The sequence below is a fragment of the Gorilla gorilla genome, chromosome 4 (genome assembly GCF_029281585.2).
Source record: "Gorilla gorilla gorilla isolate KB3781 chromosome 4, NHGRI_mGorGor1-v2.1_pri, whole genome shotgun sequence".
Lineage (NCBI taxonomy): Eukaryota > Metazoa > Chordata > Mammalia > Primates > Hominidae > Gorilla > Gorilla gorilla.
In genome coordinates this window covers 118248549-118272963 of record NC_073228.2, presented here as the reverse complement: position 1 = coordinate 118272963, position 24415 = coordinate 118248549, and the positions used below count along the sequence as shown (strand labels likewise).

General features: G+C 38.6%; 1 protein-coding gene across 4 annotated transcripts in view; it reads right to left on the bottom strand.

Annotated features, from left to right (window-relative positions):
* The window catches only part of KCNN2 (potassium calcium-activated channel subfamily N member 2), a 394236-nt gene that overhangs the window by 70933 nt on the left and 298888 nt on the right, over positions 1-24415 (bottom strand). The window contains exon 1 of one of the 4 annotated variants that reach the window (XM_031011708.3): positions 23678-24352. The exons of the other annotated variants lie outside the window; for them this stretch is intronic. Coding sequence (XP_030867568.2) covers positions 23678-23766 — 89 coding nt within the window. The 5' untranslated portion in view covers positions 23767-24352. Of the gene's footprint in view, positions 1-23677; positions 24353-24415 lie in introns of those variants that run through there. 4 annotated transcript variants of the gene reach the window in all.

The following is a 24415-nucleotide window of genomic DNA, read 5'->3' as shown; positions in this document are numbered from 1 at the left end:
TAGGATTGCAGGTGTGAGCCACTGCACCCAGCCTTTTTTCACATTTTTTAAAAGGATCTTTGGCTGCTGGTGGGGACCTGACCATGGGAACAGGGGTGGCCACAGGGAGCCAAGGTGGAAGGCAATTACAGGAGAAATGCTTGACAACCTATTTTCCCTTAATAATGAGAATGGTGGTGACTTGGACTACAATGGCAGCTGAGGAGGTACTAAGAAGTGGTTGAATTCAGGGCATAATTTTGAAGGGAGAGCCAACAGGATTTGCAGATAGACAAAAATTTAAAGTGAGCCTGTCAGCATGTTTGTGTGTTTTTCCTGCAGCTATGATCTGAGGTTGGGTCCAGGCAGAGCAGGTGGAGCATTTGATTTAACTAAGGCTGGTTTTTCCAGGTAGGTATGATGAAGGGAGAGGGTGCAAGGTTATTGAGGATGTGTGCAAAGGAGGGACTGTCAATCACTATGGACCATGTAAACTAAGCTGGGAAGGTCAAGAGATTGGCATTTGACACAGGGGTGTAAATATTTTTTAAAGTAGTAGGAGGTGTCCAGAAATTAGGGTGCTTGAGATGAGATTTTGAAAGTGTAGAGTTTTATTACTCAAAACATGGTTCTTGGACCAGGAGCATCAGCATCACCTGGGAGCCTATAAGAAATGCAGAATCTCAGCCCCAACACCAGGCCTACTATTGAATCTAACTGCATTTTAACAGGACCTCCAAGTGACTTCTATGCACAGTAAAGGTTGTGAATCTCTAGTCTAGGGTAGCACTATAGGAATGGGTGGCTGAGGTGGAATAGAGGCCAAGAGCAAGAAAGCCAAGAACCTGGGAGTCTAGGATATGCTGTCTCTGTGGGTACTGAAAGCATCAAGAATGATGACTGCTGAGGTGGTGAAGAGAAAGTTGGTAAATCTTCAGGCGGAGCAGGCAGGAGGAAAATACGTGGAGAACTGCAACAAGAAAGAGCATCTAAAGCATGTGTTGCAAAAGTGCTGTCCTTTTAAGGAGCAGGGGGTCTTTTAAGGAGCAGGTCACTGGTCTGGAAGCAGGAACCAGGAGCAAGAAAGACTCCAGAAGCACCTCCAGTGACTAGCTAATCGAGGTGTTCTGGTGAAAACAGCCACCACCTGAGAAAGCTTCTGGACAAGCAGTGTCCTCAGAGGCAGCCAGTTTGGGTTACAGACTGTAACACTAACACACCACCTGAGCCACTGCTGTCAAGGCGCCAAAACCATCATAGCGGGCAGGTTTTGTTTCTTTAGGTTCTCTTAATTCAAATACGCTTTACAAATATCTGAATCTCTACACAGGAAATGCTTTAAATGCAGGCAAAAGTTTATTTACATAATGTCCGTGTGGATATGAGACAGTAATATATGCATGCAACCTCAAAGACGCATAAAAGATCTTGTTGTAAAATAAAAATGATACAAAGTCTTTACATAATGACTTTCAAGACTTTCAATAAACCCTTATATAGAATTTTAAAAATATTAACTTATTTGAATCTTTGTAGCACCCATATGAGGTAGGTACTATGGTAGCCCTGCTTTGCAGATGAGTAGACAGAGGGACAGGAGTCTGGGAAAGTTCCACAAAATCTCAAAGCTGGTAGGCAGCAGGGCTGGGATCAAAGCCAGGCCGTCCAGCTCCAGGACAGGGGCTATGCTGTTTGCCACTGGCTGCCTCTCTTCCGCTCCATACAGAAAAGTTGCTTTGAAAAAAAAAAACACAAAACTTTTTTTTTATTTTATTTTTATCACTCAAGAGGCTTTTTGGACACAAGAAACCTTAAACAAATTATGTTTACTTCCAAGGTAGACCTATCTCAACTTCATTCCAGACAGACAGGAAATCAATCTTATTTTTAAAGAGCCTTAGAAAAGTCCACATCATTTCTTCCCTTAATAACTGGTTCAAATGTCAAAAGACTTCCAACTACCAAGATATGCCTTCTTACACTTAACCTGAATGAAATATTGCTGTTGCAATTTAAGCCCGTTTTCCTTTTGCAGTTCAAAGACCAGCCTGCGAGACCCTGAAATTTTAAATCTATATCATTTCAGCAACACTTTCCTCCTTCCTTTTTTTTTTTTTTCCTTTCACATCCTAGAAATTTCCTGTGGCTGAATCATTATATTCATTAGACTATGTCTAAAACTCACTAACTGTGATTTCCCTCCTAATCTTTTCTTAACTTGGAGGATCAGCAGTCAGGAACATCACAAGGTATGGTAGGAGCATCATTATGTGACTTCAATGGAAAAATAAACCTCCATGGTGAGGTTTTGAGGACAAGCTCCAAGGAGATGTGCTGTTCTTGGGCCTCGTTCTCAGTAAACACAACCCAGAGATCCTGGCTAAGTAGGTATACATGGAGAATGGTGCTGTAGGCCCAAGACTCTTTGCCAGTGGCAAACCTGTGTCATGACACTAGCAATGACAAGAACCCATGCAGTAATCATGGTAATATAATGATATGAATTCAGCAGCTCCTATGTTTGGGTACATTAAGTGTCTCAGGGACTGAGAAGTTACGAATTACCAGAAGAAAGCAAGTGTGTGCGATGACCTGCCCATGTGGATTAAAGCCTATGCCAATGTCACAGGCCGAAAGCGTGCACAGGGTTCTTAAATTTACAATGTAATATCTTTTGGAGTACCTGAAATTTCTTTAAAAAATCTGAATATCCACCTTAGCTATCAAAGAAATAAGTAAAATGAATTTAGCACAGCACCATTCCAAGACGCTCATCTGCGTAACACAATGGACTGCTTAGAAACATGGTGAGCATAACCCTGTCTACTTCCCCAGTGCCTCCATTAATGTTTGGTTAAACTTTATGCACATATTGTATAACCTCAAACTCCCTAAAGCCTCCACAGCTGACTCCTACCAGGCCAGCCAACAAAGTCAGCTAACAGGTTAATGCTGCATTGGGTCTTTACGGTCAGCCAAGCCTGCGGAGCCCAGCCGGCCCCATCACTTACCTGCCAGGTAACCTGATAGGCTACCTTAACTCTCTAAACCTCAGACCCTCTAGCAGAGACATTAGGATAATCTGCATTTCTCGACTTTTTTTTTTTTCATTTTCACTTCTCTGAGAAGACTTTTTAGACACTTGTTTTCCTAATTGCCCTCCATGATATTCTAACACCACAGGATACTAATAGGTCTGATTTGGTACTTTATGACTATTTATATTTTAGACGTAAAAAGTAAAATTTGTTCACAACTCCCCATCCAGAACCAATGTCTGCCCCCTTAACGGGCAATATCACCCTGGAATGAATGAGATAATATGTCTGTTTTTCAAAGTAGCTCAGCAAAGAGTTAATGAGCACTAGTAGGCACCAGACATAGTCTGGATCTTTTATGTCTTAGAGCTGATATCTGACTGGTTTACAGAAATACATTTGCGCATCCCTGAGAACATGAGAACAGTTATCCTTTATTATAATGCATTAATGTACACATTACTTGATTGTGCAAAATAATGTACATGGATCAACAAAACACGATCACCATACTAAAGATACATCTCCAGAGTGCCTCCTGACAGCCGCCAAATCATTACAACATCACAAAGGCACAGAAGTTCGGGCTGGAAAAAAACCAACTAGCTAGTCTACCTCTTACATTTTGCAAATTAATTAGTAAACCAGGTCCACTTTCCAATTTGAGTGTGTGTGTTTTTTACTTCAGTTCTCAGGAAGGAAGCCTACGATAAAGCTACAAGCATATTTAGGATGTTGACAGGCAGAATCTCCAGCTAAACCCTTTATAAACATGTTTATGTCCTTTTTAAAATGTTAAACTTTAATGAAGGAAAAACAAATCATAAAAAATTAAACCATGCTTTACCTTGATGATATATAATTCAAGATTAATTTTTAAAAATTCTTGCATAAGAGACTTACACATGTATAAATATCGAGGTAACAAGCCTTATTCATTTTTACACAGTTCCTTATTTCTGAACTTTTCAATGAAGTATGGAGCTACAGAAACTAAAGAAATGAAAGCTTGCATATATAGTCATATACAATCATTTCACGGACATAACTGAAGGGAATGTTACCCTCTCTTTTTTTCCCTGCAAATCAAAGTTCAAGGTTAGTCGTCCTTAAATGAAAAATAATTAAATCCTTGTTTTCCAGTTGCTTTTAGGAAAAAACTTCATTTCCTAATTTTTACAGAGGCTGAATGAGTTCACAGAAAACTCATTCTCATAGCATTGCAACTCGTTTCCTCCCTATGTGAAAGAACGCAAAACCCTGCCCCAAGGGGGGAACAGACAGAACATATTGCTGCTAGGACAATAAAGAGGGAGCACAGAGCAGGAAAGGAGACCTATATTTCAGGGCTGAACAGATGCTATCGTTAGAGAGAACATACAATCCAGCCCAAGAACGTGTCTCTTGGAGCTGCCAATGGTATATAAGCAGCAGGGGCAGAAAGAAATGACAAGTACTCAGGGGCTGTGATGGGTCGCTTGGTGTATCAGCTTCTGTAACTTCACGTGAGGGAGGCGGAGAGAAAGTTCAAACACTGCCCACATTCACACATGCACCTCAAGTTCAGCTGTGATTCAAATGTTTTTAGAAAATAAATGTCTTACCACTAGTTTTTCTTCTTAGTAACATCAACTGTGCTGCCAGTCTAGGCTACCTCTAGCAGAAAGCATGCACTCATCAGGCAGATAACGGGCTAAACCAGAAAGGGCAGGTAACTCTTGGGAAGGATGGAGAAGAGTGAGGCAATCAGTGTTTGCTACTTTCATCCTGCTCCCCTGTCCGCCTCCTCATCTCTGTTGAGCTCAAATTTCCCCTGGACTAGATACAGGGCACACTTTTTTGTATATTTATTCTTGAATGCATATCAAAACCCCCAAATCCTGTGAGGTTTGAGATCTGAGCTAGGGCTGCAAGTGGCTTCGGCCTCACCCCTCTCAGACAGCAGCAAAAGAGTTATCCTCAAGCCCACTATCTGATGTATTTCATTGACTTATCGGCTCTTCATGGATCAGTTACAGTGTGCAGAGCATTGGGGCAAGGCCCTGTGACTTATCTACACAGGAGTCAGTGGAATTCAGTGGAATGTAAATAACCTGCCAGTGTACTCTCCCTGGACCTAGAATAGAGCCTGGCATCAAGCAAGCACTCAATATGCAGGTGACAGATGCTTAAATGAAGCAATGCATGAATGAGAAGTGGACTCTGCATTAGGGAGCTTATTGTCAGGTAGATCCAACGTGAATGGTCATAGTAACATAATTCCAGATCGACAGCAAGGAGAGATTCTTAAGTAGGTTACAATGAGTGTTTTGAAGCTCTGGAGAGGAAACACAATGCACTTAAAAATTAAACTGTTCCAAACATCTTAAACAGAAGGAACCCCATATTTGCATCAAGTAAACTCTGGTGCCACGAAACAAGGCATCAGCCTGATTCTTACTTCTTGTTCTGGTAAGACTGGGGGCTGCAGGCTCATGCGTAAGGCAAGAAATTCAGGTTTACCCAGCCAGTCAAGGCACAACTATTATTATTATTTCCTCTCAGGGAATTTGTATATATTTAAAAATAAAATAAATTGGCCCAAGAACATAACAGGTTTTTTCAGGAGTTGGTACGTGCATTCTTTAAGATTTCAGGCGTGGCTTGAATGACCCTTTGTGTGGTCGATAGGATTCAAGAATTAAATAGTTGAACAAGGTAACCTTGAAAATCCCTCCCATCCATAACTTCCAAAATCCTGTGACTCTGACGCAGAGAATGTGTGCATTTTGTGACTGTTGGTGTAGGTCCTATGGAATTAGCAATGTGGGACCCTTCAGACATACATGAGAATCATACTATATTAGCTCCTAGCTGAATTTCCCTAGTAATTGCCATGTGAATTGGAAGTTGCAATATTTTGGGATTTATGCAGAATCTGTAATATTTAAAAGCATGATAGTTAAGCCCCTTATTCACACCATGGCCTTGGGTAGAACAAATTGTAGTATCTTTCATTTACTGAATTTAGAATTTTCATCATTTCTTCACCAGGCTTGCCTTTCATACATAACTTTATTTTTCATTTCACAGATGCCAAGGGCCATTTGATGTGAATTCCCTTAACTTCCCTTTCTGTGACTTGAGCCTTGACGTATTTGTCCTTTCTTCTTCCCCCATTATATAAACGTCTTTAGATGGAGGTATACTCAGGCTTGTCCTGACCACCTTCTTCTCTTCTACCTCTCAACATCTGGGCATCTACAAGATAAAATCCATCATTGCCCCTTCTTCAACTCTCTCCTCCTGTGTTCAGTGTATATTGTAAGCACCTACTACATTTGCTACTTCACATACGTTGAAAATCTTAGATTCCTCTTCAAACTTTCTCTCTGGCCTCTGTCTGGGTCACTTGGTCCTACTCTCTCAGTACTGAATATTAAAGGATGCACCCTTTAATGGAGACCCCTCCCCACTAGCCTAGGCTACATGATAGCCTCTCAGCTGGCTTTCCTGTTTCCAGTGCCTGGCCTCTCCCAACTGCCCTTTACAATGCTGCCAGGGTTTTCCTTCTAAAATATGAGCGGCATTTATATTACTCAGATACCTAGAACACTTTAGGCCTGCTCCAGTGTCTCTAGCTGAGTTTCTGAAGGCATAAGATGTAGGCAGTGGCACAGGCCAAATTTTTAGGAGGTATTTGAGATGAATTTCAGTAGCATAGAACCTCAAGATTTAAAAATATAGTATCTCTTAGTAATTTATTTTCGTTTTGATCCTCTTTTGATTCTTTCAGTATAGCTAAGAAAAGGTGTCAGTTTAGTGCTTGTAGGTCAGGATCATGCTTCTGATGTGTGCTCATCTCCCTTTTTAACAAGCCTGCAGGTTCAGTTCAGAGCATTGGTGAAGGAACAGTGTCAAATTAAAATGTTGTAAGTGTTTGGTTTTTTGAATTTATTCAGAGCAAGTAACACAGGATTATTATCCATAGTTATGGTAAGTCAAAGTATTTAAGAAAAATGTCAATATAATAAAAGTTTTAATAAATAATAATGCCTTTGGCATAAACATCACCAAGAAAGAATTTGGGAACATACCTATGGACTAAAATCCAGACTCCATATTTTCCCATGCATCAGTTCCAATTTAGCTTAATTTCCAACTGCAACCCTTCTTCATAAATTCTTCACTTGGACACAGATACTTCTCTGACCCTTGAAACTGCCCTGCACCTTCCCTTTCTCCATGCCTGTATTTATGTTGTTCCTTCTGTCTGGGATATCCTGCCTCACTTTTTGGCCTTTTGAAATTGGATTTATTCTGAAGCCTCAAATCAAGTTTTCTTTCTAGAAAGTCTTCCCCTGAGTTTTGAAATTATGACTTAATGACCTGTTTGCTTGTCCCTTGATTATAGTGATTGCTTCTCTCTCAAATGACAGTTTGGTTACACATGCATACACCTATTATATTGTAAGCTCCTACAGGGCAAACACTATGCCATTTTTTATATTTATGGTCCCCACAACCAAGAAGAAATGCCAATATATATATTTGTAAATAAGATAATGGGTAAGAAATTTTATATCTCTTTTCATTGCTGCCCCTGGACCTGTTTGCAGGGTTTTTTTTCCTCTCCTAATAAATGAATACCTTTAGAAATAGGTCTTAATATAAATAAGGGCAAATATAACTTACTGATTGCAATGCAACTTATGAAACACTTCCTAAGTCCCTGGAGAAGTTAGCTTTTGATTAGCCTCTTTATTTAGGCTCATATCATACTATTCTGTTTTTCTTCTTGTGTCTTTTTTGGGGGGTGTGGGGGTGAGTGGGAACCCATATTCCAATTTAATTAAATCTGAGGACACGATGAGAAATGAACCTTAAAAATCATCAAAATATCAAAAATTAGCCCGATTCTCTTATCCAACAACTATTTTCTGACCACAGTTTCTGTTCCAGGTTTAGTGCTTGGTGCCAGGCACAGAGAAAATAAGAGCTATCATCCCTGCCCTCAAGGAGTCAAGCTGTGAATCAGCGGTATAGTACTCCATGAAAATTTGGGAAAATATCCCTTGTTTTACTTCAGGTAATGCTTAACAGACAATGCATTAATTGAACACCAGCTTTGTGCCAGCTTATGTGCTGGGAGATGTGGATACTTCTATGTTTTAACTTTATTTGCCACATAACATGAATTGTAACTTTTACCTTCTAAGACTGTATCTGGCCAAAGAATAGCCCCGAGGCTGATAAAACTTATTATAAAAGTGCTAATCATTTGTCTGGCAATAGGACAACCAACTTAACAGAATGTGCTGAGAAATTCCAGTCAGATCAGTGTCAGTCATCTATGAATCTCTGACGATGGTCTGCCCACATTTGCTCAAAAAAAACAGCCCACAGCTGTACACAAAGCAAATCCAGGAGACCACATGGTCAGACTTACTGAAGGGTATTTAAAAGACGACACTTAAATAATATATGATCCTGTTTTTTTTTTATTTTGCTTTATTTTGGAATGCCTAGCCATTTGTAATCCATAACAGACTTGTACATTCAGTCTCTTTTCTCTTTTTAGGGAAGAGTAATTGTCTTAGTCTGTTTGAGCTGCTATATCAGAATACCATAAGCTGACTGGCTTATATAAAACAGACATTTATTTCTCACAGTTCTGAAGGCTGAGAAGTCCAAGATCAATTCACAGGAAGATTCAGTGTCGGGTGAGGGCCCATTTCATGGTTCACAATCACCTTCTCTCTGTGTCCTCACAGAGCAAGGGGCTAGGGAGCTCTCTGGGGTCTCTTTTTATAAGAACACTAATCCCATTCATGAGGGCTCCACCCTCATGACCCAATCATCTATGAAAGACCCCAGTTTCAAATATTATCACACTGGAAATTAGGTTTCAACATGAATTTTGGGGGAACATAAAAAGTTAATCTATAGCAGTAAGACGTGTCTAAAATAGCCTCCTTGATTTGAGACATCTCCTGTAGCAGCACAAGTTCGCTTTCTGATTAACTCACATTCTCTCTTTGTGCCTAGCAGTGATGTTGGAAAAAACTAATTAGCAGAATGGTTTTGGTAGAATACCAGTGACTACTGATATAAAAAGCTGGGAAACATAAGGGTGGTTCAAATACCTTGGCTTCTTACAAAAAAGACCAAAAAGATTAATTTGAATGTGAATCAAGGTGGCCAAATTACAGATACATTCTTTTTAATTTATGGCCAGGTGTGGTGGCTCACGCCTGTAATCACACCTGTAAACACTTTGGGAGGCTGAAGCGGGCAGATAACCTGAGGTCAGGAGTTCGAGACCCACCTGGACAACATGGTGAAACCCTGTCTCTACTAAAAATACAAAAATTAGCTGGGCATGGTGGCGGGTGCCTGTAATCCCAGCTACTCAGGAGGCTGAGGCAACAGAATCACTTGAACCTGGGAAGCAGAGGTTGCAGTGAGCCGAGATCATGCCATTGCACTCCAGCCTGGGTAACAAGAGCGAAATTCCGTCTGAAAAAACAAAACAAAACAAAAACAGATGCTGGGGAGGTTGTAGAGAAAAGGGAATACTTATACACTTCTGGTAGGAATATAAATTAGGCAGGTAGATCACCTGAGGTCAGGAGTTCGAGACCAGCGTGGCCGACATGGTGAAACTGCATCTCTACTAAAAATACAAAAATTAGCCGGGCATGGTGGCAGGTGCCTGTAATCCCAGCTACTCGGGAGGCTGAGACAGGAGAATCACTTGAACCCAATAGGTGGTGGTTGCAGTGAGCTGGGATCACGCCACTGCATTCCAGCTTGGGCTACAGAGCGAGACTCTGTCTCAAAAATGTTTAAAAAATAAAATTAATTAATTAATTGATTAAATTTATCTTAACACCTAACCAACATGTTGGCTTTTTTTTTTGTAAAATTTCATGTATGTTGGTTCACTAAAAACCATATGTCAGGATTTATTCCTTCCTAGCAAAGACCATTCTATAAAAAGGAAACATATACTAAAATCAAGAATATCCAAGGCTATGCGCAAAATAGATCGAAAGGTAGCTAAGACAAATTAGGCTGTATTGGAAAGGTACAAAAATGTGCAGCATTCAAGAAATCAACTTGTTTTGCCAAAGAATCACCACCACAATTTTTAGTCATATCCCAAACTGTCTTAAATATGAAAAATATGGCCATCAAAAATAATGTGGAAGGGGAATATTATTTTTACCTAACTTGAAAATTGCCATAAAATGATAGTCCTTTGGCCCACAGCAGGCCCAGCCAAAATGAGCCAGACCTACAGCCTGTCTGAAGGATCAAATAGCATGAAGAAGTGGGGAGAGGAAAGCTACAATCTGAACATAATGTGGAATTCTTATCATGCCATTAAAGTTCTAGATTGCCTATAAAACATGTTCTGTGAATGCTTTCTTAATTTAAAGTAAAAGTGTTATCACAACCATGGCATTGTCTCTGATATCTGGTATCTTGGACAAATTATAGCGTCTTCCTTTATACTCTTCTAAGGAATGAACGTTGTTCATTCCTGGAAAAGGTAGTATTGCCAATACTACCTGGAAAAGGTAGTATTGCCAATACTACCTGGAAAAGGTAGTATTGCCAATACTACCTGGAAAAGGTAGTATTGCCAATACTACCTGGAAAAGGTAGTATTGGCAATACTACCTGGAAAAGGTAGTATTGCCAATACTACCTGGAAAAGGTAGTATTGCCAATACTACCTGGAAAAGGTAGTATTGCCAATACTACCTGGAAAAGGTAGTATTGCCAATACTACCTGGAAAAGGTAGTATTGCCAATACTACCTGGAAAAGGTAGTATTGCCAATACTACCTGGAAAAGGTAGTATTGCCAATACTACCTGGAAAAGGTAGTATTGCCAATACTACCTGGAAAAGGTAGTATTGCCAATACTACCTGGAAAAGGTAGTATTGCCAATACTACCTGGAAAAGGTAGTATTGCCAATACTACCTGGAAAAGGTAGTATTGCCAATACTACCTGGAAAAGGTAGTATTGCCAATACTACCTGGAAAAGGTAGTATTGCCAATACTACCTGGAAAAGGTAGTATTGCCAATACTACCTGGAAAAGGTAGTATTGCCAATACTACCTGGAAAAGGTAGTATTGCCAATACTACCTGGAAAAGGTAGTATTGCCAATACTACCTGGAAAAGGTAGTATTGCCAATACTACCTGGAAAAGGTAGTATTGCCAATACTACCTGGAAAAGGTAGTATTGCTTAAGAGAGATAGCAGGCAAACTTCGTAAGAGGTCTTAGTAGAGATTCCTATAAGAAAATCAAACAGGAATTATTTTAATCTTTTGCTGGTCAATTTCTCCCATGTTAAGTAACATAGGCTATACTTGGTAGAAGCAGTCCTACATTTGGAAGCAGAGACCAGGGGACAAAGACAATCACAGTATTTTATTACAGTACTCCACTAAACAGTAGCAATAAAGGTTATTTTATCCTTATAATTGCCCTAAGAATAACTAGCCTGCAGCTACTGCTTTTTGCATAGCTCAGTTTACATGCTTGCAGAGAGAGATATTGCAAAAAGACTTTACATTATTTCCCTAGTCAAAGGAAAGGCATTCTGCCAATGTCCAATGACTATGTTTTAGAGGCTTCTGTTCCAAGTCCATCCCAAGACCTGCTCCTCCACAGCTTTCAGATTAGATTTCTTAATGACTCAGTGTTGTACTGATGTTACCCAAGGTCAATGAAGTTAAAATCTAGGAGACCAGATTCCTCAAGAGATCAGAGCAATTCTTTCATATCTTACTGCATTCTCTGTAGATGAATGGAGAAGGTAGCTTTGTTTTGAGACAGGGTCTCACTATGTTTCCCAGGCTGGAGTATAGCCTCGTGATCATAGCTCATCGCAGCCTCAAACTCCTGGGCTCAAGTGATCCTGCTGCCTCAGCCTCTTAAGTATTTGGGCCTGAAGGCACATGCCACCATATCTGGCTAATTTTTATTTTTTTTTTTACTTTTGCAGAGACGGGAGTCTCACTATGTTGCCCAGGCTGGTCTTGAATTCCTTGCCTAAAGCAATCCTCCCACCTTGGCCTCCCAATTGCTGGGATAACAGGCATGAGCCACTGCACAGGCCAATAAGGTAGTTTTTATTTAGTATATGTAAAAATAAATTACTTATGCATCTAGCTAGTACTAGTCAGAAAGACTTAGGTTACTGAGTATGGTACTTGCACCTATCATCACTGGAACTAATGTCAATGTTTGATCACTGGTACCAAAAGTAGTTTATATTTAGTCCTAAAGATATTATAGTGATTATTTGGTAGGGGGTGGTGCCTCCAGATTTAAGCTATAACAAATAGAAATCCATTGTCTGACCCCAAAGTAAAAATTTTTAAATGCTTTTTAATTTAAAATATCACATTGTGCTTAAAACAAATTTGACAAAATGATGCTACTTTAGATAAGAGGTTGGCAAACTTGTTCAGCATAAGGCTAGGTAATAAATATTTTAGGCTTTGTAGACTACATATAGTCTCTATCACATAATCTCTTTTTCACCAAACAATTAAAAAATGTGAAAACTATTCTTAGCTCATAGGCTTTACAAAAACAAGTGGTGGGCCAGATTTGGCCCAAAGGCCATGGTTTACCAACACCTGCTTTAGTGAACCACACTAAAAAGAATATTTTCATTTTCTTAATCCTTGCCACTATTTTTCCCTTCAAAACGTTATCAATAAGAAGCACAAATTAAGACAAAGTCTAAACCAGATAAAATCTCTAATACAAAGTAAAACTGGATAAAGAGCTATGAAAAAAATTATTACGTTCTCTTTCAAACTTAGTCTACTCAGGCACATTCAGTTATGTGATTACTTGAACATATGCTTGTATGAGGAAGTGAAACGTGGGGGTTTAAACCTCATGATCCTTTTTTTCCCCAGAGGCAGTGGTGGGGATTAGCAGAAGTTCTGCAGACCTTAGTGAGCAGCATTTGCAGAGTGCATTTCCAAAAGGAGCAATTCTAGATTGCTGTTCCTATTAGTGGGGCTCTCAGGAAATACCCAAGAAATTAAATGCACAGCAGGACCTAAGTTGAGTGGCAGTGATCTTAGCACATGGACAGTTTCATGAAAGGAAAGTTGAAATGCTGCTTTAGGGTTACTCAAAACAGTCACAAAAACTTTGGAGCTCTGTCACTACCGTTGCCTCAGAATGGGGTTCCCTTGCTTGCCACTGCCCCCCGACTCCCCGCCAGCCCTACCTGCCCCATTGCAAATCCCAGACAATGATGGCAGCTGCACAGTTGCTGAGAGCCCATAAGGCAACATCCAAGATAAAAGATGAAGAAAACTCTGTCTGAAGTCTGTGTGCTCCAGCAGAGTAAATGGAAATACTTCCAGGCTGAACACACAGAAGGGTTTCAAGCAGTGCTGAACCATGCCTGTCACGTTTCTGTGAAGCCCTCCTCCTGTCAGTCCAGCACATAAGGAAGGCTTCAGATTTCCAAGATCAATTTGTCTGCAGTCTTTCAGATATTCAGTAAGTGCTATTTTTGCTCCTGAATCACAGAAATTTTAAATTAATGCAGATTTCCTTATTAACCTTTGTTAACTTACTAAATGGTAAAACCCTAATTACTTGCAAATGAACCAGATAAAATAAAGATGTAAGAATTTTTTTCACATTTAATATATAATATTCCCATTAGTAATCCTCTTCATAACGACCCTTTGTAGGGTTAAATTTCAACACTTTAAGTCACTCATTAAGTGTTAATTATCATTCTTCTATTGTCATAACTGATAGGTACACATCTGTGCAGAAACATTTACCCCACAAGTCCTCACGGAATGACAGCAGTTGGTGTTCCTCTTGGCCTGATAGGATTAGATGACTTGTAAGGTTTTATCTGACCCAGATATTAAAGGGCTCTGGGCTCTGTGGCTATTCAGATGGTATCAAATACACCTTTTACCATTGAGGAGCTTGATTCAGATAAGGCTTTTGTACCCCCATTTTTACACGGTATAGAATACCATAAGCACTTAATGAACACCTTTAACCTGCAGAGGGAACTCATCTCCTAACCTAATCAGAGCCAGACAAAAGTTTTAAGCAACTACACCACTGATTACTGACTACAACAGTCCCCCTGGTTCTTTTCCTGACCACATCAAACCTGCCTAATGTGGCACCTTCATCCCTTTCACCACCCCAACTATCCATCAGGCACCTACATCACAATAAATGCCAGTGACCTTGGTAGGGCTGAAAGAACAGAGATCTAGATGATATAGTCGGTGAATGATGGTTAAGAGGAGGAACAAAAGGTATTAGTGTGATATTTCAAAAATGGAATCTTTAAACAGGGATAAAAAACCTAGCAGAGTGGCTTCTCACTTCACACCGGCACCTCCAAACTTCTCAGAACCCATCTTAAAAGCAAAACAAAATAAAACAAAACAATAAAAACACCTTACTAAATAGTAGAAAGCACAGTAGGCAGATTATCATAACAACAATAAATATAAGAATACTCATTCCCTTCCAGACATGTAGTAAGCCAGAAATTCTAAGGGCTGGTCACCATTAAATTAGATAAAAACTAATGACTAAAGCTGATCTTTTTATATTGGTATTTCATTTGATAACATTATGTCCTCTGGGACAAAAACAGATTAATATTTAAACCAGATTAAAATTACTGATTTTTGTCTACTGTATGTTTCATTTTGTAAGATGCCCTCTGGCATAAAAGGTATTATTCCAAATAATACCAAATGGGCATTTAGGATGATTCTCCACATATGCCTAGTATAACCCAGTTTTGTTCAAAAACAGGAGTTTATAATTACTAATATGCTCAATCACAACCACTTCTTTAAAGCAAGAAAGTCACTAAATTTAATTTTCCCCATGATCACTGATATAAAAGATATTTTCTGCTAATAAATTGGTTCTGAATAATATGTGCCTTACTTTGTGGCTTTCATATTTACAAACCATGATTCTTACATGAGGTTTTATATGAAGTTCTAAAACCACAACATTAAATACAAAAGTCCGTAAAATCTTATTTTTAAATTATATCTTCTGTTAGAATATTAAATACAATTTAATAAACTGAAACAGTATATTTTATATGACACAGAACGCTTTTAGAAGACTAAATCATGAGCAGAGACGTGAAAGCAAAGATATTAGACAGTAGTCACTCAACCATCTTTTGCTCCTGCGGCACTGAGAATATCGTATGTCAAAATCAATTGCCACATCCCTATGACCTGTACTATAATATCCTGTCACTGTGATACAAAGCACAGTATAAAGAACAGTCACACAGTGATCATTTGGTCAAGCAGCCCATGGCTAGAGCATCATCCTTCCAAAGTCATGACTGTGGACGGTCATAAAACCCAGCAAGGTCACCTAAAAGGGATGGAGGAGCTTGGTTTTTCACAATGTCTAGCTACATCCCAAAAACGGGGTCAGACACATTGCAAATGTTTGCTTTTGGTCATGAAGAAAGCTGGGGATCAATCAAAACAAATTACTACCTCAACTAGGGGAGAAAACAAAAAGAATCTTAAAATTCCCATTGGAGGCAAGTCAGGAACACTTAATCCTAAGTGAAAAAATGACGGATATTCTCTGGGCTTCATTTTTCACAGCTACTACAACCATCAAAGCAACGCAAGAACTGGAAAGACTTTTTAAGCAGGATTGAAAAACAGTCTTTTTTTGCTCTTTCCTCTCTTTGCTGTTACTAGAAAATAGTGGTTACTAGAAAAGAAAGACTTCAGGGTAGGAAAAGGGCAGCAAGAAGAGGGATGTGAAGCACAGAACTGAACAAGGGAGTTAAGTCTCTTCAAAGAGCTCACAGTCAGCTGTGTGTAGCTGGCTTTTTTCCTGCATGGCTTTGGGAGGCAAGGCAAGACTGACTTAGAGAAAGCCAAGGGTACACAGCCTCAGCACATACAAAAACAATGAAAATGAAAATTACAACACAAGCCATGGAAAATATTTGCAAATCATATATTTGATAACATACTAGTAATCAGAATATACAAAGAACTCTTAAAATTTAATAAGACAAATGCCCCAGTTTAAAAATGGGCAATTTGAATTGCCATTTTGCCAAAGAAGATACACAAAGAACTAATGATCACTTAAAAGATATTCACCATTATTAGTCATTAGAGGATTGCAAATTACAACCACAATAAGATACCACTTTATACTCACTAGAATGGTTATAAGACTATAAATAAATGTATATTAAGACCATATATTTCTGTATGTTTATATACATACATTAAGACATATGCATATGTGTATATTCAGACATACTGGCAATGCTATATATCCATATCCAGATATGACAATATATATGATATAATACACACACACACGCACACAACTGACAATGCTGTCAAGGATGTGATAAAACTGGAACCTTCATACACTGCCGATTGCTGGTGGGTTTGTAAAATTATATACTCTTAGATGGCTACCTAAGAGAAAAAAAACAAGTTCATCCAGAGAATTGTGTGCACAAGTTCACAGCAACCCTATTCTTAGTAGCCAAAAACAGAAAACAAACGAAATGTAGATCAACTGGTGAATGAGTGACCAAATTGTGGCATATTCTTACAACAGAATAGTATTCATCAATAAAAAGGAACAAACTTCAATACATACTACAACATAGGCAAACATCAAAATCTTTAAGTAAAAAGGACTGGATGTAAAAGACTATATATTATTTGATTCAATTTATATGACAGCCTCAGAAAGGCAAATCTATGGAGACAGATAGCATATTAGTGGTCACCTGGAAGACTGCAAGAGGGAGCAGGGATTTATTGCAAATGGGCACAGAGATGATGAAAGTTTTGGAGGGTGATGGAACTGTTCTAAAACTGGATTGTAGTGATGGTTGCATAGCCCCTAAAATTCTTGGCTTGTACACTTTAAATAGGTGGAGTTTACGGTGCATAAATTATACCTCAATAAAGTTGTTTTAAAAAATGACAAAGATCCTTTTGTCTTTTTACACTGTAACCAAAAATCATGGTAAAATTCTACACAAAGTTTTTAAATTCTAATATTTATTCACCAAACAGTCACTGAATAATGGCCACAAACCCAAAATGGCTTTGACTTTACCACCACACTATGGTTTAAATATCTGATGCCTGGGCCTTTTTCAGTATCCTTAATTATTTGACAGTGATCAGACTATTTATTGACTCATGGGATTTTGAATGAGAGACAAAACAGCATTGGAACTATCAGGGTGGGACAGACTGATGCCCCTCTCCGCAGAGCCTCAGGAACCATCCATAGACTAGACATTGCTCTACCAGTCAGCAAGCAGCGGAGAAACAGTTCACATAGTCCCTCCTAAGAGACTCAAGCCAAGAGGCTCCCTTGAAAGACAGTAGGTGCTTTATTACCTGACACCAGCTTGGGGATACAATACTAAAATCTACCTCATTCCCCATTTAATTCTCATAATAGTAAGCAAGTCCATTAACATGGACTAAGGTTATAAAAGCTTAACATTATAATAGAAGGCAGATCCGTCCAAGCTCAGCAAGATATAAAATGTCCTTTTTTATGGCATGTAAAGGCACTTTTGTCTTGCATTTCTATGATTGTATTAATACAATCTTACATTAAGGAAACATTTTAAAATAAAGAGTATAAAATTAAAAAAAATACAATGCAGAAAATCCAGCAGTAAGTAGGAAGCACTTGCATTTTCTCCAGCCAAGCCCGATTTATGTCTAAGAAATGTATTAATTTCCTTAAAGACAAAATGGCTTGAATGTCAGCATGTTTACATTTAGACTTTATGTTCCTTCTTTTTATCTGGCACAGTGGTTCTGAAGCTGAATTACATGAGAATGCTACCCAGGAGTGCAGTGCTGCATGCTGCTAATGTATATATGGATAATTACAGGGATTTTCAAAGTCAGAAAACACTTAGGACCTCTATTCCATGAAATCTGTACATCAGCATGGATGACAGGATGAGGAGGACCATAATGAACTCGCTACGAGATCATTGAGGTTGGATTCCTGAGCTGCTGAGCTTTTCATGTGTTTTCTATGTGAATTTAACAGTGCTGGTATTTTCAATCTGCATTCTTTAAACCAGGATCTCAAAGCCCCTTGCCAACAAATACTACTCCTCATTATTCTCTCAGGAGGTAGACCAAAAAGAGTTAAAAAATAAAAACAAGGCCGGGCGTGGTGGCTCACGCCTGTAATCCCAGCACTTTGAGAGGCCGAGTGGGCAAATCACCTGAGGTCAAGAATTCAAGACCAGCCTGGCCAACATGGTGAAACCCCATTTCTACTAAAAATACATAAAAAATTAGCCAGGCATGGTGGCGGGTACCTGTAGTCCCAGCTACTTGGGAGACTGAGGCAGGAGAATAGCTTGAACGCAGGAGGCAGAGGTTGCAGTGAGCCAAGATTGTGCCACAGCACTCCAGCCTGAGTGACAAGAGCGAGACTCCAACTCAAAAAATAAAACTACAAAAAACAAAACAAAATAAAACAAGAAGCATATCTACATAAGAAAGAAGAGAAAATTGAATTTGAGAGAGTACTGGTTTTTCTTTCCATAAAAGACTTTAATGACCAATTTATTTGGCAAACATTATACTTAGCATTGATGTTTTGCAAGTCACAGATGCAGGATGAATGCTTTCAAACTGCAGACTTTTATAACTTGAAAGGGCCCATTTTAAAGTTGTGACTCATTTATGAGCCTGAAAATGCTATATCTGTATGTATGAATCAGACCCACTTGGAAGTATAAGTTTACAAAGTATTACATTGCCATCAACCACAAATTACAAATCCATTGATGAAATGCTTAGAGTTTACTTGGCAACAGCTGAATCTTCAAGTGGTAGGAAATAATCTCATTATCCAATAACTATCCAATATTCTGTAATAAATCAAGGTGGATATGTTTTCCCAGCACTGCAATGCATATTTTATGACTACTTTTACAACAATTAAAGAAACTTGATCCCAAGTAACATGTTTCAAATTTAAGTAAATCATCAGGAAATAGGCACCTCTAATGGCTAGTGCTGGGAAAGGAGTAGGCTAGGCCTCTGGGTGACTCTCCTGAAAATACAAAATAAAATCATGGCTGGCAGACCAGGAAAATGAGCTAGCACTCTAATATGTGGCTCCCTATTTCACATTCATCTTATGCAAATAATAAAAAACCACAAATAGAACAAGTGAAACTTTCAGATGCCATTCATCCCTTCCTCCATGACAACTGGCTTATGTTATATAAACAGATAAAAAACACTGAAACTGTTTTGAAATGGAAAACTTGAAAATTAGAACCCAGATCATTTAAGAACTCTATACAGAGTTGATCACATATTGAAACTTAAAGTTCATTTAAAAGCATGTTCTACAAAGAGAAGTAATGAATACATGTGGTGTTAGAGGAACAGATTAAGTTATTAAAAGACATCCACTGCAATGCTAAATTAATTTACTAGATGTAAACAACTACCATCCTATTTTTTGTTTTATTGGTGCTCAGGAACAAGGGTATTCATTTTAAATTAGTATGTACAAAATTATATTCAATGCCCATATTCCATATGCAAGTGGGACCCCAAATTACATATTCTCTATAGGGATACAGAGAAAGTGGGACCCCAAATCTCATATCCTCTATAAATCAGTGCTAAGAGACTAGAAATCTGTCTAGTTACAAAATGAGATATTCTCTCATCCTACAGGAGCTTTCCCTTAGCAACTCCTTCATACTACTGATGTCAGAAGACATAACTGATCCTTGTGCTAAAAGCAGCTATTTTATATAAAACTTATGTTGTATGTAGTTTTATTATGGGGCATGATTTGACTGTAATATTCCACAATATACCATATGTGATGGTTAATTTTAGGTGTCAACTTAACTAGATTAAGGAATACCTAGAGAACTGGTAAAGCATTATTTCTGAGTGTCTGTGAGGGTGTTTCCAAAGAAGACTGGTGTGTGAGTCAGCAAACTGAGTGAGGAAGATCCACCCTCAACGTGGGTGAGCACCATCCTGGCTGGGGGCTAGGACAGGACAAAAAAGGTAGAGAAAAGGTGAGTTCCTCTCTCTCCCTCCCCCATCCCCTCTCTCTCCTGGAGCTGGGACATTCTTCCTCTCCTGTCCTTAGACATCAGAACTTCAGGCATTCCAGCCTTTGGACTCCAGGACTTGCACCTGCATCTCTTTGGATTCACAGGCCTTCAGCTTTGGACTGAGAGTTGCACCACTGGCTTCCTTGGATCTGAGGCTTTTGGACTTGGACTGAGCCACATATACCAGCATCCCCTGTCTCCAGCTTGCAGATGGCCTCTCCTTGGGACTTCTCAGTCTCCATAATCCTGTGAGCCAATTCCTCTAATAAATCCCCTCTCATATATTTATATCTATATCCTCTTGGTTGTGCTTCTCTAACAGACCATATAATAATAAATTATGTTTCAACTGCATTTCAGAAATCATCTTCCAGGAAATTAAAAACAAAAACAAAATAATACAACATAGAAGAGTATTAGTGACAGGGTGACAAAAAATAGACTGAAATCTACCTGGATTATTCTAATGAAAGAACAAAATATACTTTTAAGACACTGAATAGTAGACTCTAAACACAACTGAAATTGAAGTCTCTATTCCTCAGGTTCTGTATGCTAATTTGAGAATAAATACCTAATTTATTTTCATCTATTAGTTTTCAGTGATCACGAGAATTTATTCTTTATTCATCTAAAATGCAGTTTAGATTATCCAAAGGTATTCAAAAGTTGCATTATGCTTCTCCAGTTTGTCTACTTTCAAAAAGAGCAAATTATTGTTAAGTCATTTTTAGAAAATGTTCCTTCTTAACAAATGATACCTAGTTAATACATATTTAAGAGCCCTGAGAGATAAAATAATGGGAAAAGAAAGGACAATAGTTGGCCACTTTTTTAACCAAATGACCCTTTTCCATTCCAAACATTACCTGGAATCTCCAATTTATTACATATTATCACAATGTTTGCTTTTCTGCTTGGGAACACTACCACCTAAATACCTAACTCACCTTTGCTCTCTCTTTTCCTTTCCATCCCCAATTTGCCCCCTAACACAGCATTACAAACCTATGTCAAAAAGGCAAAGATTTCATTGAACACAGAAACATTATTTTGAATTTCCAAACTGTGCAGAAAAGCTCAATTTCTTTCTATCTCCAAAACTTCAGTATTGTCATATGTCAAGTATGTTTCCCAGAAAGCATGGCCAAATAAATACTCCTTTTCCCTCTTGAGGATTTCTAATGCATATACATATACTAAATGCTCTGAGAACTCTTATAGTGAAAAAGAAACAAAACTCCTTTCTTTGTGTAACACAGCACTGACCCACAATATCCAGTTCTACCTCTTGCAAAATAGCGACTATTCTTGCTCAGAAACGGTGCCCAGTAAAACACACTTTGGGGTGAATAGGGGCCTATGTACGCTATCTTTACAAAACTAGAGAAGTCTCAAAAGGTACAAGTCAGGATTGGATAATTCCCAGTCTTCAGGACCCCAAGCTCTGAGTTTCAGGTTTCTTCTAAAACATAAATGTTCCTGAAATTTCTCCTAATACATTCTGATTAAATGCCTTGGCCTGGGACCCCATGAACATGAGATCGCTTAGCGGCACTGGGCCACACTTCTCAGCTGCTTCAGAGGACAGTGTTCTTCCTAGGACTGATGCCTACCTTAACACAAAGCCAAACCATAACCAGAGAAAGAGTAGATTACTGTGGTCTGGTCTGGGGAAGCTGCTTATTAACAAATGTAGGCCACAGAAATAATGCTAGATTCTTCCTTCTCTGCTTCCTCCTATCATTCACCAAAAAGAGAGACAGAGAGAGAGAGAATTTTTATTACCTACAGGTAAAAAATTTCAGAGGCGCATGATATGCCAGGGAAAATAATACCACAAGGAATAAATGCCTCCCATACGATGCTCTCCCCATTAGTACAGAACAATTTCTAGAAACTTATAGAAATCCTGAATCTTGTGCTCCTAGAAGGACAGGAATAGGTTTTTAATGCAAACTTCTCTAGAAAGCTGTTTCTCTTTTTCTCTAGCTCTTTCCTTTTAAAAAAGTCCAAAAATCTAAGTCTCTTTTTAGATATCTAATTAACTAAAAATAAAAATTTCTATCAGATGTGAATCTCCCCTTTTTACATGGAGAGGATGCTTGGATGGACCAAAGATGGAACTGGTAGGATTCATTCAAATCCAAATCCTAAACCAAATAAATAGAAAAGCTGTGTGTTATATTTAGTATTGTAAACTTCATATAAGAGGGGAAAAAAAAGGGTCAGAAAATAATTATCAAGGAAGCGTAAGATACTGGTGACATCATGTTCCAAATTGCAAATTTATGGAAAAACAATTTTTTTTTGTCTTTGTATCTTACAAACCACAATCTGGAGAATTTGTGCAGCAAAAAGGGAAGTTTAATAAAAACCAAATGTGGAAAATCTTCTATTAACACAATGCTGGTTAATAATTTTTTTTTCTTTTACACATTTGTGTAATGATAAAACGTTACCTTGGGAAAAAGTCTTAACAAGCCATTTAGTTGGCAAATGAATAAACTAAGGCAAAAAGACACGAGATGTTTGGCCTGAGGTCACTCAGCCCCTAAATTACACAACTGAGACTAAATCCCAGTGTCCCAATCCAGAGTTTTGGCCTCTGTCCCTTCCCCACCACGCTGTCACAGATTTGTTTCCTTTATGTACCTGCTGGCTACACACTCTCATTCTTGCTATGAAATGAACAGTTTTCACCTTTTATTGCCTCTTTACATGAAAACAGCAATGGACATCACCTCACAATCAGAGCATGTTAAAAAACACACAGACTCGGGGCTGCTAAGCGAATGTGGCACAGCTTGCCTTGGCATTCTGTATTTAGTGATAAGGGTTAAAACAGCTAAGATGAACTATTTTTGAAAAGAAAATATATGGCATGTACACAATTTTGAGGCTCTCTTAATTGGCCTTTGGAAGCAGATGCACTAGAGACCACCCGTGGAGATGTATATATTGTCAGACCTGGCTGTTTCCCTCATTGTTACATTGTTATGCATAATTTTTAATTAGGGCTTATCTTTATACAGTAAATAGGTATGTCAACTAGAGTTTTCCATATTTATTCTTCAATCATCATAAGGTACATCTGCTCCAGAAAATATCATAAGCCCGTAAATACCATGATTGCTAGGAAACAAAGCATTACCATAAGGAGTCTACCTTTCCTTAAAAAGAAAACGTTAATCCCTCAAATGGCATATTTACGCAGAGAAGTTCTAAAAAAAGGTTCAGAGACATGATATTAAAAACTAGTCACTACCAAATTTCTAGTATAAACAGGTGGGCTCAACAAACATGCTGGCCTCAGCTCCTTCCCTTAACAACCTTAAAATGATTATAAATAATACTAAAACAAGCAGACAGCAAAAAAGCATGTAAACCCATAAGGACAACAAGAATGAATGACAGAAGAGTAGTTAAAAAAAAAAAAAAAGCTAGAAAGCCAGTCGACAGGTGGCCACTGACTTACCTGACATGAGAATGCAGAATTCTGTGGCAACAGTGGTGAAAAACCAAGAGGCAACCGCACATGCATCGAGAACCAAACCCCTCACCCATGACTTAGGCACTGTTGGCACCAGTACTTCTGCATGTGGGGATAACCATAGAGCTTTGAAAGGGAGGACAGGTTCAAAAAAGGCATAGAGGCAGTTAGACACACAGATGTCCTCTTCTGCTTTGTAGAAACACTAACTGTTCTTTCGCAACCTGGCAGAAGTCTGAAAATCTATTATCTGGAGACAGTACAACACAAGGTCTGTGGACCTACTGCAGGGCATCAGACACTGGAGAGAGCAAGCTACTGTACTGATACCAGGAGAACAAGCAAATGCTTGCATAGTAACTGTTGAGACCTCTTCTTTGCCCTGTGTTTCAATTCCCAAGACGCTGTCACCTCAGGCTTCTGCTTTCATGGCAGAAGAGCAGAAAAGACTTCCGATGCACTGGTCAGATGGTCAGAGAAGACAAAATATGTAAAGGTATTGAAATTGCTGTTCTATGTCCCCCACTCAAATCACCCTTTAATAAAGCCTGCAGCTGACAAATTTGAAGTATGTATGAAAAGCTCCTAAAACAGAAGCCAAAACAAAAGAAAAATGCATCTTTGGGGAAACAAAATGCAAAGAGAAAAATTTCAAAAAGCCATAATTAACATCTCCAGAGAAAAGTTTCTATGAAAGAAAAGCATGATGCTATTTAAAAAAAG